This window comes from Equus quagga, chromosome 19 (assembly GCF_021613505.1).
Source record: "Equus quagga isolate Etosha38 chromosome 19, UCLA_HA_Equagga_1.0, whole genome shotgun sequence".
Lineage (NCBI taxonomy): Eukaryota > Metazoa > Chordata > Mammalia > Perissodactyla > Equidae > Equus > Equus quagga.
The window spans coordinates 20,350,818-20,367,657 of NC_060285.1; the positions used below are offsets into that span (position 1 = coordinate 20,350,818).

The 16,840-nt window shown below is 43.6% G+C and overlaps 1 protein-coding gene across 2 annotated transcripts in view; it reads right to left on the reverse strand.

Annotated features, from left to right (window-relative positions):
* Positions 1–9,740: 9,740 nt before the first annotated feature.
* DRAM1 (DNA damage regulated autophagy modulator 1) overlaps positions 9,741–16,840 on the reverse strand; it is a 39,594-nt gene continuing 32,494 nt past the window's right edge. The window contains exons 6-8 of one of the 2 annotated variants that reach the window (XR_006886102.1): positions 13,748–13,840; positions 12,966–13,171; positions 9,741–9,860 (exon numbers count right to left, since the gene is read on the reverse strand). Coding sequence is in view for 1 of the 2 variants with exons in the window: in XM_046646008.1 (XP_046501964.1) it covers positions 13,127–13,171; positions 13,748–13,840 (138 nt within the window). In the remaining variant the exon portion in view is untranslated. Of the gene's footprint in view, positions 9,861–10,831; positions 13,172–13,747; positions 13,841–16,840 lie in introns of those variants that run through there. The other variant, XM_046646008.1, reaches the window with a different exon arrangement.

Sequence of the window (16,840 nt, forward strand, 5' to 3'; positions counted from 1 at the left end):
AATGATGAAATGCCAGATGTGGCAGATTAGATAGAATAGTCGTTTCAGGAGGAAGTAGGATAGATGGACCTGGAGGATGCTTTTGATATGAAAGGAAGGAGATGAAGTAAGGGAGGGAGAGGTATCTGGCCCCAGGAATTTTGTAAGTAAATGTGCCAAGGAAAAAGCCCACATGTCTATTTTGGTGGCAGTAAGTAAAGCAGCTTGTCTAGAGAAGGGTTTGACGCTAAAGATCAGCTCCACAAATATGGTAGACAGAGATGCTGAGCTGGTCACCCAACATCAAATAAGCTGTCCCACTGTTCCCATAAACATTCTCATATGCACTGGGCCGTGGGCCTGGGTTTGAAGTTCAGAAAATGTGGACACCAGTAAGTCTCCAGTACTATCTTCTCTACCATGGAGCTATTCAAATGCTCTTGCCCATTGCCCTTGCTCACAAAGAACATCCTTTGGTGTTCCATCTGTGGTTGCTGTTCAGAGCCCGTCACTCTATGTGTACTTTAGAAAGTCCTTACAAATGGTTTCCATCATGCGCAGATGGCACTGCAGCCCCAAGCATCTGAGATTCAACAAATGCACACATGGATAAAAAGTAATTGCAAATGAAAAATGAAGAATCAATGTAACCAGAAACTGTAGCTTCCATGTATTCCATGTGCCTACTCTATGTTCAGTACTGTGCTAGCTCTGGGAGGCATATCAAAGAGGTATTGATGAAAACCACAAATAAGGATAGGATGTTTTGAAAAATTCATTTGCAAAACGTCGTAACTTGGCATAATGAGATTTTATTCATCCATTCTTTTTTATTGAGCGTCTACCACAAAGCAGGCACTTCTGTATTAGTTAGGGCTTGCGTGGTTACAAGTGACAGAGACATAACTCAAACTCATTTAAGCAAAAGGGGAGGTTATTACAAGGAATAATGTGATGTTCGTGAAACTCAAAGACGGGAATGTGCCTAGGGCATGGGAACGACTGAAACCAGGAAGTCGAAGACCATTGGGGTTCTCTTTAATTCTTCTTGTCTCTTTGCCTCCATTCATTCTCTTCATTAGTTTCATTCTTCCTTCTAGCTAGCAATCAGCTTTTTCCATGTGGTGAAAAATATGGAAGCCAATAGCTCCCAAATTTACCAATATATCTATATAGCTTTGGTCACTAGGAAGAGACTATCTTAACATTCTCTCTGGAACCAAGTCAAAAAAAATCCCAGGGAAGGACTCATAGAAGCATTTCGAGTCATGTAAACCCCAGAGTCATGAAACAACATGGCAGCTCCTATGAGAACCAAAAGGATGGAGCCAAGGAAGAGGAAACTTCTGGAAGAAGGGAGGTGAGGTGCCATGCAAATGAAACCAGAAGTGCCTGTTATTTTTTCCTTTGTTTATTTTTTCATGCCAATTCAACTTAGCTATCAGTCAATGATTCATTCATTTAATAAACACTTATTCACTCATTGAGCGTCTGCTCCATGCCAGGTACTGTGCTAGATTTTAGGGATGAAAAGATGACCAGGATGCCTCATAGAGTGCTAGGCATTCAGAGATACAAAAAAATATAAAATATGCTTGGTTTAGGACTCTAGGAACTTGCCGTTTAACTGGAGAAAGATGACTATATATTTGTGTATATGTATATGTATCAATTGGCTAGCTGTGTGCTGTGGGTGATGAAAGTAGAAGGAGGTAAATGGGGTCAATGAGGCCTGGAACATTCAGGGGAAGCAGCTTGGAGAGGGTGATACTTCTTCAGGGTCTTTAAAGGGTGAGGAAGTTTTTGTTTATGACTACATGTGTTTCAAGTGCAGGATTTTCACAACATCGCACTAAGTGAGGCCCTTTGCTCAAGGCCCTGTGCATCTGGAGGCCTTCTGGAATGCAGCCGTCGGCCAGTGGCCCTGTTCCTTTCTCAGAGACAGGACTACCACCCACAGCTCTTCTGATAGCCTTGTTTTTTATTGCCATGGCCTGTTGGATCAAAGCCTCTGAGTTTGATGCAAGTTCAGAATAATTTCCTTCAAGGATTAACTCATCTTTCTGGGCTCAGGGAGCTACACAAGCAACATCTGGTACAGCCTGCAGAGGGATTCTTCACCCAAGGAGTTTCAAATTTCAACATGTGAGCCATCCTGGTGAATAACGTCACGGACGGGAAACAGCGCTCAGAGACTTATCTTGTAACAAGAGCTCTGTGTAACACCCCACGGTCATGTTTTGCACATGACTATAATAAATGGTGCAAACTGTAACAGGTTCTTTATCATTTTGTTTCTTGCCAAAGGGACTGAATTCCACACTGATGGGGTTGAAATTCCCTGTGGCTTTCCTCTGGGGCCATTCCATAGACCATCCCAGCACCATTAACTACACACTCCCTGTGCATGGACCAGACCCTAGGCTCACATTTTAATTCAATCACAGGGAATCTCTTGGTCAATTCCCTTTGTCAGATCCCATCTGTCGCCTCCCTTCTGCCCAGGCTTTCTGGAAAATCCTTGGTTGCGACCATTTTCTTGCCTCTGGGTAAATCCCAGCTTTATTCCTCCATGCTGTGTTTTTGATATCCCTGACTCTGTCCTCAGCATCCCAGGGGCCAGTCCCATCACTCCTGGAGTTCTCTTCAAGGTCAAGATTTTACCTTGTCTTAAAGGTGAAACACTATAACAGCTAATAGTTGAGTTTTATGCACCAGGAATGTATTATTTATTGGGACACTATTATCAGTACCCATGACTCACCGGTGAGGAAAATGAGACTCAGGGTTTGAGTAAATTGCCAAAGTACAAGACATGAATCCAGGTCTATCTCACTTCTAAAGCTGTGATCTCTTTAAGGGAAAAATATAGAGACCCAAGGAAATGGCCATGGGAGTCCCACATGGGAATCCCTACTTCCACAAGGGGGAGGGAGAAGGAAAGAGAGATGAGGAAAACCGAAAGAGTAGTGGATCTGAATTCAAAGGATAATGTTGAGATGTGGTACTGTGTGAAGCCAGAACAGGTTGGAGAATCTTGAGACCATGGGCATGAATGTGAAGAAAGCTATTGGCAAATGTTTTCCAGAAAACTTCAGTAATGTAACGGGTCTGGAAGAGGTTAGGTAGTGGGTGAACAATACAGACCGCAAACAAAAGGAAAGAGCCACTGGCAAATGGTGGAATAAAGGGGAGGGCTCCTCCTTAACTACTAAACTTGAAACTGGTGGGGCCTGGAAATAGTTTCAGCAAGCCCTCCAGGTGATTCTGCTACACACTCAACTTTGAGAACCGTGGCTACAGCAGTTTCTCAGCCTCGGCTGCACATTGGAATCACTTGGAATAAAGATGCTTTTGCTCCATTTCCTGAAATTGCTTTAATTACTCCAGGCAGTGGGGTTTTACCAAGCTTTCCAGATGATTCTAATGTGCAATCAAAGTTGAAAACCATGGCTGCACTCAAAGAGGAGGCCGAAGGGGTAATAACAGCCACAATGCAGAGCTCTGGCTGTGCCAGGCATTGGGCTAAGAACGTGCTTCCAGCTTTAATGGGCATAAGGATGACCCAGGAAGCTCCCAGGTGTTTGATGGGCATTGCTCCAATGATGACAAATCTATGAGGCAGGTACCATCACTATTCCCATTTTACAGAGGAAGACACCGAGGTTTCAAAAAGTTACCTGACTTGCCTGGGACGTCACAGTAAGGAAGCGGCAAAGCTGGAACTTGAAAATCAAGTCTTCTTTGACTTCAAGGTACTCACTCATTCTTTTTTATAAAATTGTGGTAAAATGTACATAACATAAATATTACCACTTTCGCCACTAAGTGTACAATTCAGTGGCATTAAGTACATTGGCAATGTTGTGCACCCATCACCACTACCCATTTCCAGAACTCTTTCATCATTCCAAACAGAAACTCGGTGCCCCTTTAACAAACCTCCCCATTCTCCTCTCCCTCCACCCCTGGTAACCTCTATGCTGCTGTCTGTCTCTATGAATCAAAGTGTTTGTTCTGAATCACTGTTTCCAGATGGGCTCAAAGAAGAAATGGCGGTGTGGAAATTGATACTTTTTTTCCTTTAATAAGGGCATCCCTGAGTTAGGTGAGGCCCCCACCTGCAGCCTGTGCTCCCAAAATACTGAACAACGTGTAATTCCCACCAAACAGCATATTCTCTCTTGCCTCTGTGCCACTGCACAGGCGAATCCTTCCATCGTGTGTGCCCTTTTCCCATCTCGCCTTCATTCAGCAAACTCCATCTTCTCCTCCACGTCTCCCTCCTGGCATGACCATCCCTGGGGATCTAAACCAAGTGCTTCAACTAGCAAGGGCCCACAGACCAGGGCTTCACAAACTAACATGCCCTCCAATCACCCAGGGATCTTGTTACAATGCAGAGTCAGACTTAGTGAGCCTGGGGTGGGGCCCTAAGAGTCTGCATTTTTATCAAGCCCCGAGGTGATGCTCATGCTGCTGGCCCCTGGACCACACTTTGAGTAGTGAAGTCAAAGAGTACAGCACTTCCCCAGCACGTTTTACTACAACGTTTCCTTGGTGGTTTCTCCACTCCACTGTAAATACCTTGAGGGCAGAAATTCATCTTACTTGTTGTATTCCTAGAGTCTAGCACTGTGCCTGTCCCAGAGTAACACTCAATAAATGTTGAATGAATGAATAAATAAATGAATTCACAGTCTGTAAGGATATAATGAAACCAGATCTGTGAAGAACCTCATAAGCCAGACTAAGGCATTTGAAATTTATCCTGAAGTTGTGGAGAGCCATTGAAGGATAGTAAGTCAGAGGATGGTATATCAAATGTGTGTGTGGCGTGTGTAAGATATGTGAGAAAAGACCAAGACTGAAATCAAGGAAACAACAGCAGGCTACTGCACTAGTCCAAGCAAATAATTATGAAGGCCTGCACTAAGGTATGGATGGTGGGAGTGAGAGGAGGAAGAGGATTCAAGACCATATAGATGGGTTGACCACACGTTCCCATTTGATTCAGACAGACCCAGTTTACTCTGGGTAAATTATTAATAGTACCCTCTCTCATTCCCCAAAATGCTCTGGTTTGGATGATAATTATCTGTTCACACTCTACCTAGGAGATAAAACTACAAGACTGTTGGGTGGGGATTGGGAGCAGAGTGAGGAGCTAGGATATGACTCTCAAGTTTCTGCCTTCGGCGACCCAGTGGATGGTAACACCATTCACCAAACCAGACAATCCGGGAAGAGAAGCAGTGGGAGAAGCTTCTCTTTAAAATAGAAATACTTGAGTTAAAAACTGAGTCATTGAAAAGCATTAAGTAAATTGCTGTACAGAGGACGACAAAAATTGCAAAGGAGACATACCTACGGCTGAAGTTTGGGGAATACCGATCGAAGGTTTCACTAAATTGAGAACGTCCTCCCTCCCGGAAGCTTTGAGTTGAGCTAGTCTCAGAGCAACTTGTTATATCAGGAGACTCGCCCTAATCTGCCGTCCAGACCAACTGCAGATGGGAAGTCAAAACGGTCAGTTAATTTGGGGTTTTCTCACTCTCCATTTTCTTCCCTTCAAGTCACTGCTGCGTCTGCTCCCAACACCAATGACTTTTGAGTATCTCCAGGATTAACTGGATCACAGTCGACCAGGTCATTTAGACAGTCAAAATAATGACGTACCAAGCCAAGGCCTGGTTAATTGAGTTGGAATTACACATCGCCAGGTTCGACGTGAGTCAAAGGTCAGGGAACACCAAAATATTCTACCTCGTTTATAAGCCACGTGACCCAAGACCCTTACTAATCTCTATTCATACTTGCCAACCCCTTGCCTTTTTTCCTCCCCTCACAACATGTCAACAACTAGGTAATTATTTAATAAACCTCAGAACATACCTTTGCTTCTTCTCTTGGCCAGAGAGACCCGGGATTTTCCCGGTTTCAATTTCAAGGTGGCTCTGACTTAAGGGATCCAAGTGCGGTCAAGCAGAAGAATAAATTCACCCACTAGAGCCTTTTGAGGGAACTTTCAAACAAAACTGAGGCTTTTCAAGTATTAAGAGGAAATGACAGACTGAACTAAGCTCGGTATTCATTTTAATACACGTGTTAAAGGTTATGTTAGCAGCTGTCAAATCGCTGGCCAGCTCTAAATACATCACTCTTCGCCTTAAATCAGATGTCTTGGGTGGTACCCGGAACTTGCTACTCTGGGCTGACCCTGAGCAAAAGGATTGTTCAAGAAGGTGAAATGTGTCTTCCAAGCATTCCTACCACCAGTGCTAATGTTAGCCCGATGAGCAAGAGAGCTGGAACCCAGAGCCCGAGTCCTGAGACCTTTACCGCTTCCTGCTGCTACTGGAGGCTCTGAGAACTCTCTCACCAGCGGGAGGTCAGATGGCAAGTCCATGGGTCTGACAAGTGTGAATCCTGAGGACTTCTTTTACTTAGTGGGGGGAAGCCTAAATGGTCTTTCCTCTGGGCCCCACCATGACATCCACCTTGGGAAGAGAGCAGATGTTTCTTTCTAAACAGAAGACAGTACCAGGTCCATCTTACTGCATCAAGCAGAAGCAAAGATGCTAAGAGTTGCAAGTCCTAAGAAACCACCCCTCACAGCCCCCAGGGCCTTAATCACACTGAAAGCCCTCCACCCCCACCCCGGCCCCACTGCCCAATGGCATCCTTGGCTATTTCAGTGCTCCTCCTCAGGGGTCAAGCACGGGCGTAGGAGAGCTAATCTCAATCTCCCACCAAATATTGAATGTGTCACACAAGCTCTATTATGTTTCTACTCCTGATTCCCACCACCTACTTCCTGACCCCCAAAGTCTTAGATGCAAAGAGTTCAACCAGGACCTGCCTTTTTGAAGCAACAACCCAGAAATTTCACCCAGTTCTCTAAACTTACCAGTTTAGGGATTTCATTCCTCAGGGCCTTGTGTTATGTGACTCTAGAAAATCTGACAAATTAATTCATACTCACATGAAAATGGTTGATAGTCACATTGTCTTTGCGGAAAAGGTTGACTGTAGGACTCACAGCCCTGGGTTTAGACCTGGCCCCACCACTTGGTACCTGGTGACAAGCTTACCGTACCTTAATTTCCTTAGTAAAATGGGGCTATGAGGAAAACCCTTCTCACAGTGGCTTCCATATGGTAGATACTCAATCGATGTTAACAGAACCTGAGTGGTAACGCAAGCAGGTAGAGAAACGTCCTTGGTGCTTAAGCAAAAGCCCCTGGATACCTGGTACTGAAAAAAGTTATGATGCTCCTCCATAGGTAATTCCAAGTAGGATTTTCTTTTTCAAAGTGACAAAAGGATTTTTAAGACAGTGAAAGTATTCTGTATGATACTACAAATGTGGATACATGCCGTTATACATCTGCCAAAACCCATGGAATGCCCACCACCAAGAGTGAACTCTAATATAGTCATGGACTTTGGGCGATAATGATGTGTCAGTGTGGGTTCATCGACTGTAACAACGTACCACTCTGGTGGGGGGTGTGGGTAGGAGGGGAGGCTGTGAGTGCGTGGGACAGGGGCTATATGGGAACTCTGAACTTTCTGCTCAATTTTGCTGTGAACCTACAACTGCTCTAAGAAATAAAGTTAATTGATTTTTAAATGACATAAAAGGTACATTTAAGCAAAATTAAAGCCTATTATTTCTAAATAAATTTTTAAAGTTTTCAAAGTCGGAGTTTCCTCACTCTCTCTTTGTGGCCACTGCATTGCTGGTGTCCCCCAGTCACTGGGTGATTCCACACTGACCACCAAGCCACAAGGTCAGGGAGGGCCAAAAGGTCTGTGGACTCCGCCTGGTGTTGTGTACTGGGTCAGTTTGCCAGAAAGGGGACAGGGAACGCTATGGCTGATGACGCTGTCTACAAAAGCACAACGTTCTCAAAAGATAAGGAAATGTAAGTGAAATGGCAGCCCTTCAAAGAGATCCAGAAAGAGAAAGTGGATGGGAAAGGAACGAGATTAGAAGAGGCAGTGACCAAAGTGCAAGATCACAGGGGACACCCACGCGAGCCGGAGACACTCTCGGCCACCAGGAGGAGAGTAGGAGGCACAGGGGAGGAGACAGTAAGGCTCTCTGTCCACAGAGAGGGGAGCAAACAGCCTTGCCCTCCCTGCCCTAGGAGTTTAAATAAAAGAGGGAACCAGGGGGAGAGTGTAGAAGAGCAGTGACAGTCAGCGGGCCTCTGCCCCACACCGACAGCAGAATCCACTGTCTGTGCCTGTCCGTGAATGAACGAGTCACCACGAAAAGCCTCCTCCTATCAGCATCCTCAGTTTAGTAGGAGGTGTGAAACAGCTGGATTTTTCAAACAAAAAGTTTCTAAAGGTGAGATGACAGTATGTGTCAAATGACAGATGAGGTTCCTGTTTGTCCCAGCATCCCCACTTATGGGAATGTCTCCAGCAGATTTCCTGGCACATGTGTGAAATGATGTATGTACAAGTCATTCACTTACAACAGCAAAAGTTTGGAAACCATGTGACTGTCCCACAAATAAGGGACTTGTTCAATAAATGAGGGCACAGCCATACAATGGACTACTGTTCAGGCATAAAACAGAACAAGCAAACTAAAAACTGAGGATGCGCTCTGGGTATTGATAAGAAAATATCTCCAAGACACATTGTTTAGTCAGAAAAGGAAGGCTCAAAACTGTCTGTACAGTATGCTACATTTTGGGTAGAAGTTAAAAAGGAAACATTTCTAACTGTGTATTTCTGTTTGTATTTTCATAAAAAGTGGATATCCGCAAGGAGAGGGGTAAATTGAATAAATGTGGGTACAGGAACATACAAAGGTTTTTCACAGAACATCTTTTTATATTGTTTTGATTTTTGAACCATGTGAATATAGTACTGATTCGAAATTTTTTCAATAAGAACAAATGGTTCAGAGAGTAAGGGCTGTGAGTGAGGGCAGTTGAATCCCGACTTATATAAAAATTATCTTTCCACCCCAACATGCTGAGTCCAGATAACAAGAGTTTACTGTATTTGCGGATCAGGCAGGACTCTTATAGGTATAAGCATCACAAATCCAACTCAAGCAGACTGAAGTTAAAAAGAGACTCTATCAACTCACGTCAGTGGAATCCAGAGGCGGAGCTGGCTTTGGGGATGGTAGGGCACAGAGTGTTGCTCATTGCTGAGCGACTGCCTAAGCCGCAGGCTTACTAGGCATCTCATGGCACTCTGGCTCAAACCACAAAGCAGATCATTGGTATCTCCTACAGCATTTTCCAAGCATTGATTTTGGAGCTCACTGCCACCCCCAATATGAGTTTGGCATCCTGCCGCCTTTCATTTTAGAAGATGAATCTGCTGGGGGTGACCAAGGAGAGTCAGAAGCTTCTCCAGAGCTCGAGGCTGTGGTTGCTCTCTTGTGCAACAGACAGGACGCAGATGCATGACATTCTGGCCTTGAGAATGTGGTGCATTCAGAGCCAGACCAAGAGTATGTGTGTGGGGAGACGGCTGGACGTACTGGCTTGCCAGAATCAGGGAGTGGGAAAGAATGGATACCACTTATCTCCCTCCTACTCGTCCTTCCTCATTCCAGGCCCAAACACCAGACCAGTATGTCTCCAGCGGAGTAAAAAATGGGAACATGGGACAATGCCACATGTAAAGGATGTTAGGAAACCCAAACACGGCACAACACTGATGTACTTAATTTGGTTTATGAAACGCAATTTCTGTGGAATCCTCTGTGTTAGTGTTTAAAAAAAAAAAAAAGACCCACTTGATTAGGAATCAGGAAAGCAAGAGTCCCAGACTGGAATCTGTTGCCATCTGTCAGCAGAACCTCTCGAAGGCCAATGGACCTCTCTGCGTAGTTTCCTCATCTGAAACATGGGATAATTAACTGCCTGAGCAATGTCACAGAGGTTAAATAAGAACACAAGAAGCTTGAAAAAGAATAAACGTAACTTTGGAGTTAACTGAAGGCATGTTTATTACCTAAATGGCTGACATTTACTTTTTTTTTTTTTTAACCTGAAAAGGTTGTCAGCATGTATAATTTGGTTTACCCTGAAACAAGTTAGGTTGGCTTTTCTGGTGTGTATGGTGGGTGGGACTTTAATTCCACAGTGGAATCTGCTGCTGTGTCTGTCCAAGATCCATTTCCCATCCCTTTCTTCTCAGAAACAACTTTCACCTACTATCAGCCCAGTAGTTTGGGCAATGTTAACTCCTCCCTGCTACAGAGGTGGACATGTGACTCTGTCTGACCAATCAGAGCATCACACCTCCCTGGGCTACAGGATGGCCAAGCCAGCCAATCAGAGACAATGAGTTTCAATTCATGGACTTCTGTTGGAAGCATTGAGAAGTCTTCTCTTTCCACTGGACAGGTTGTAGGCTTGGAGCTTCTAGAAGCCATCTCACTGCCAGCAGGGGAAAGCCTGCCTGAGAATGATGCCAACAGAGAGAAAAGCAGAGCTGATAGGAGAGAGAATATTTGCAGAGTCCTGGTGGCACTTTTGGATCCAGCCATCCCTGAAGCCAGCTCCACCCCTAGACTTCTGTTATTGAGTCAATAGCTGCCCCTTTTTCCTTCAACAAATTTGAGTTGTATTTCTGGTGCCTTCAACTCTAAGAGTCTTGACTGACGCGAACTTCTGATACGAATGTTCAAAAATCTCTACAAAGATGGCCCATCATGCCCATAGGCAAAGCTACATGAATTAAGAAAACATACGGTTTAAACTATACCTTTACAAAATCCAACTGGAGCTAGAATCGTTTCCTGAATAAATATATTTCATAGCAGTACCCAGGCGACCAACTATAATTTAACAGAGACACAAAGTACTAAAATAAAGAAATAGTTTATTTTATTTTACTCTTTCAGCCATGAGGTCCAAGGAAATGCAAGTTCATGGAAATTAGAAATAACACTGAAGTGTGGATAAGACCAGCTTTGAGGTTGCATGGAATCAGCCGAATGTGATTGTCTGGAGTGATTTCTGGCCATCTCAGTTTGCCAAGGCAGGTGTCCCATTTTGTCTAGCCCATGTAACAGTGTCTGTGGTAACTGTCCAGGTTGAAGAAAGTTGTCATAGAATGGTGACACCCAGACAACTGGAATGTTTACAGTACACAAAGCAGAACAGTCAACATTACTGAGTGATACACACCATCTTTTTATCACTTAACTAGTAAACCAGAGTAATGCACTCCTTCATTTGTTCACTCATTCATTCATGCATTCAATGAGTATTTATTAAGCACCTACTATGGACCAGGAGGCACCCTGGTAAATGCTGGAATTACAAAGATAAAGATTAAGGCACAGACTCTGCCCTCAAGGAGCTCCCAGTCTAATCTCACAGAGAGATGTGGAAATGGAGACAATGCATCATGAGAAGAACTGACAACAAAAGTCGGTTCAAAGTGAGACCCAACCACGGATGCATCTCCTACAGGTTCCATGGTAAAGGTGTGAAGCATTCCTCCCTCTTTTCTGAATAATGAACACTTGGCAAAGCTTTAATCAGTCTTTTGGTTCCAGTGTTACAGTGGGGACCCACAGCATTATGACAAGTTACAACAGACCCAGAATGGTGATCAGGTTCCCACTGTTGGACACTTAGGGGAGACACAGTTTGTCATTGCAGAGTGGGTGACCACTGCTGTCTCAGCCCTTCACTCACTCAACAAGTCCTTATTGAGGCGCCATCACATGCTCACTGCTCCCAGACTGCCTCCAAGGCTGATCAAGTGGGCTGCTCTGCCCTTGGCATATGCCCTCAAGGTCTGCACCCACTTAGCCAGACGCCGGTTTGTGGTCTGGAGGGTCCTTGAAGGAGAGTTCCTTCTCTTCAGCTTTCAAACCTAAGCCTTAACATGTCAAGGCCCACTTCTTCCTCTGGAATGACTTGTTTCTCATTTGTCATTTGCGATTCGGGTGAAAAGGGGGAATGTGTAGCTCTTGCTTAACAAAGGACATGATTCACGTTCTGTACAGCGTGCAAACAGCCTGCCACAAGCATTACAAAGAGGAGCAAAGAAAGTGCACCCTGCCACCCTCTCCTTTCTCTCTCTCTTTCTCAGACCTATGTTCTCGTTGACGTGTTGACTGGCATTAAATGAATTCGAGATGTGACTTTCAGCTTCTGAGTCAGACTGTGTATCAAGTTACGCCAATAACAATGAAGGGTGGTTTTATAAATCTGTGTCTTAATGCTTTTCACAGTTTGGCTTTGCAGAGGTTTAGTATTAAGCAAAAGTCTCCTCCCCATACCCCTGCCTTCCACGAATGTTCCCTGAGACACACTCTTCCTTCTTGCTCATGTAGCAAACACAACAATCCGGAATCGGTGAGGTTTTCCCATTAGTCTCTCACCTCTTCTTCACTCTGCTGCTCTAAGGCTTCTGATTTCTAACCTGCCTTGATGAATCCATCTCACCTGGAATCACACCCACTTCTGACTGCCAATCAGCAGCGGGGTAAAAGCTGCAGCCCTGGGCGCAGGGAGGCCCACGGGGGGCAGAATTTCAAAACTGAGGTTATCATGTCCACTTAGAGTTAATGTGCATAGTGGTATTAAGGCCTTTTGCTAGAAGCATTTTGCTTAGTTCATCTAAAAATCAGAGTAACTTAGTGTTAATTTATTAACTAAATCTTTGTGATGATCATAAACTGAATTTTATAAATCCCCTTGTGGTATAAAATTATACAGTTCAGTCTCCAAAAATGAAATTTAAAAATGATTATCCCCTGATTTTACATTTTAGTGAATTCCTCATTTAGTGTATTTCCATAAATCACTCGCACACAAAGAAAAAAACAAAACAGAATCTACAAAAATAGGAGTTGTCCACTTTCTATGACACCTTATCTTTTCTGTAACGAATTTAATATAAAAAAGTGCATACTTGGAAAATTATAAAAAAAAACATTGCTACAATGTCATAAATGCTCCACATTCTCTAGGAAAACATACCTTTGAAAATAGTACAACCATTGGGAATCTTAATAAAATGCAAGTCCTGGATGTGCCACAGACCCATTCCACCAGGGCAGCGTTAAAACCCTGTCCGTCCTCTGTACCACTTCTAGAAATTGTCCGTGACTTTCATCGACTGCGATAGGATTCCTCTTTCTTCAAATGGCACCATTGAGTTCTGTAGATATCCTTAGGGTGACACTCTATTAGAAAAAAACGAGGTTTAAAAGAAGGTAAACAATTCCAGTGCCAGTTATGAAACTCCCGACAGCTTTGTCCCCCCTCAGACATGATCTCACTATGGTTTGTGCTGAGCTTGAGGGTCCTGAAGAATTTTCTTGGCTTTCTATATCCTTTTAGCTAAGCATTCACTTGTTTCAATATGTAATATTTTCCTTCCTGCCAGATCTGATAAGGTCCTACCTTCGGTCTGCCTTGGAAACATTTTTCAACAACATACTTCTGTTTTTTACAAAGACATTATTTCCTATTATTTGGAACTAGTAAGTGAGACTGCCTCAAAAAGAAAATAACCAAGATATATGACTATAAGCAACAAATGGCAGAGGACATATGAAACTTTCATTGTTTGGGAGCGCTGTTAAAGACTCTTTCCTTTGGGAATAACTAAGTTGCATGATTCTTAACATATTTTTTCAAACATGTAAGGGTAAAATGAAAGACAGCACTCTTATTTTGTTAAATGTAAGAAATTTTCCATGGATTTTAATAATCCTAATCATCAGCAACTTATAACATTTGAATTGATAAATACCTACCTGGAAATCTTGGACAAATGTTAGGAAGTAGAAAATAAAACCAAAGGCCACTGTCCATTCACAGATCGCACTCACTACGTGATAAACATAATCCTAAGAGCAATAAGAAAGAAAGAGAATTTAGCCTAAATCGATTCACTTTAGTGTATGTATTGAAATAATAATGAGTGGGTCAGGCCAGAGGAAAAAGCTGTCCAGGGAGCACAAACCAGCCCCTTGAGGTGACACAGTCAGCAAGGCCACATCGATGAACATCAGGGCACCTACCCAGTGAGAACAAGAATGCAATTATCCGGAAAATTCTTTCCAGCTCTCACACACCCTGGCTTTCAGATTTAGTCTATGTAACTTCAAAAGGCAAACTAAAGACCACAAAATGGCTGAGACTGGGAACCGAATTTGGACTCAAAAGAAAAAAGAACTTTCCATACAAACCCTGACTTGCTATCCCACTGTTGGGAATCCCAACGTTGAAAGGCATGCTTAAAAAGCATCTATTCAGCGTTCATCTAGTTACTCCAAAGAATGAGTGTCTGGATCTAGAGAAAATTGGCTGACTATCACCACTGGGTTTTGTGTTTCTCTGTGACTATAGAAAATGTCAGTTCAGAAAATAGTTCTGCTTAACATTATTAGGTAAACACAGCTACAAAGCAAATGCTAATAGGTCATCTACGTGTTAACTGACTCTGTCTTCTTGGGGGAGGAATGAGAGAATGGAAGGCAAGAATGAGAATGGCTTTAATGGGCAGGGAACAAAGTCAGCTGCTTATGGAGGCCAGGAAATTAATCAAAATAAATGAAACTGATGGTTGCAAAAAGAGAGGGAAGATGGGGAGCCCATACCTCATCAGATCAATTCCATTTTCACCAAATGGGAAAATATGACCCCAGCGTTGCTTTGAGAGAGAGAAAAGAAGCATGCGCGCGTGTGTGTATGTGTGTGCGTAATCTCCTGATCTTTAAAACCTGGAAACTACTTTAAAAGCGTTTTCAAACAGCATCTAAGTCAAAAATGCACATCTGCATTCTGACTTTAGCCTACATGCCACATTAGGCCCATGGACTGTCAGGTTGCCCCCCTGACTTCAAATAATGACGTGGGTTTTTCTCTACTTCACTTTCTGCTCTGCTATAGGTCACAAGTGTGAGTAAACAAATGTGCTGGGTTGCAGGTTGGTTCCATGGTGACAGTCATTTTCTTTGATTCAGTTTTCATCCACAAATATTTAAGTGAGAGGCATCAAACTCTCACAGGCACCACCCTCACTCTCCCCACGGACACCCACATCCGTCCCCTGCTCTCATCCAGCTCACCCTGGGGAGAACCTGACCAGCCTTCCTTAGTGGGTAGAGAACAGAGGCCACCTCCTTTTGGTGACAGCACCATGGGATCCAAGCCATCCTATATCATCCCTGGACAAGGAAGATGGTTTACAAAGCTAGAAGCAGAACTGGGGGTGAGGGGGTGGAATCTCTTTAGCATGATATTGATATTAATGAAAGTGCACTGAACAGGAATCCAGACTTCTCCAGCACACGCATGTGAATGCAGGCGAGCCTCTGATCTTGTTCTGTGTAAAATGAGACAATGACATTATAATTCCCGCCCTCCCCACCAAGTAAAACAATTCATAGGAATGTGCTGTGAAAGCTCTAAAGTTCCACCAAAGTTTGGGGCAGCACCTAAATGATTTATCTATTCAGTGAACTAATGTAAAGGGTTTTCTCTGCATTCGCTGATATTGGGAACAGAAGGCAACACAAGAGGGACAAGGTGTTTTATGGAGTGAGTAGAAAAACAGGGACTTTTCACATTTTTAAGATAGAAAATGAAATGAAAAAAGATTTTTAACTGTCTGGGGATACACTTTGATGAAGCCATCCAGGCAGCGAATTCATTTGATTTGCGGTGGAAGGTCTCCCCCAAGTGGTTAAAAAGTAAAGTACACTTGAGGTTGGGGTGCTGTGAGGCCTCACTTTCAGGAAGCACTTTGTTTTTAATGTCCTTCCGGTCATTCTCTTCCTTAGCATCTTTAGTCTCTCCCTTGTCTCCTGCAGTCTTCCATCACATGCTAGAATTCTCTATCTTGGAAAATCCTTCCTCTGACCCTGCTGTTGCTTCTAGCCACCATATTATTTTTTCTGTGCCTCTTGCTTCCAAACATTCGGTTGATAGCTGAATGAACGAACCACTCCTCTCACCGTTTCTTTACCCTCCTGCAATTGGCTTCTAAAGCCGACATTTTACTGAAACTGTCGTTTGAAAAAAACCTCAGTAACTCCACCTGCCCCTTGGGAAAAAAAAACTCCCGTTCTCTCACTAGCTTTCTTCTCTCCTGGGGCATCCTTGACCTTCCCGTGTGGCATCTAGATGAACCACCACTGTAAGTATCTAATGGCATGAGCCCATCTCAGTTCCAAACATTCCATCCCGTGTGTGCTGATGTCTGGTCTGGAAATCACTGGCCACTCTCCCCTGTGCTCTGATGGCTATCAATCCCACCGGAGGTCTAGGCCCACGAGTCTAACCTGACATTTCTCCTTGATGTTTCACTGTAGCCTCAGAGTCAACAATTCTGAAACGAAACCCATCCATTTCCCCCTGTGAAATCATTTATTTCTCTTAGGGACCTTATCTCTCTCTGCTCATGGGAACCAATTCTTTGGTTCACCCAAGATAAAAACTTGGAAGTCATCTTCAATTCATCATGTCCTTTCATTCTCATATTATTTGCCAGTGCCTTGTCACATACTGTCCCCCTACTACTGCCAATCTAGGCTAATCTTGATTTGAGATCTGAACTGGCAGAACCGCCTTCTCCCTGCCTTCCAATCTCCTGGCTCTCCTCTTCAACCCATCACAGGTGTTGCTTCTGAATAATATTCATCCAATAATGGTCTCTCCATTTACCTTCCTGTTCAAAAGCCTTTACAGGCTTACTCTGGTCACCTAAGTCAAGTCTGCCCACCTCTTAAAGCCTTCCACAAACTCCTTCCCCTTAAATGTCTGACCTCTCTTACTTAATAGACGGTTGAAGTGCTTAAGAGAGAATTAGGAATTCAAAATTTTGAAACTAATCCCAGGAACCA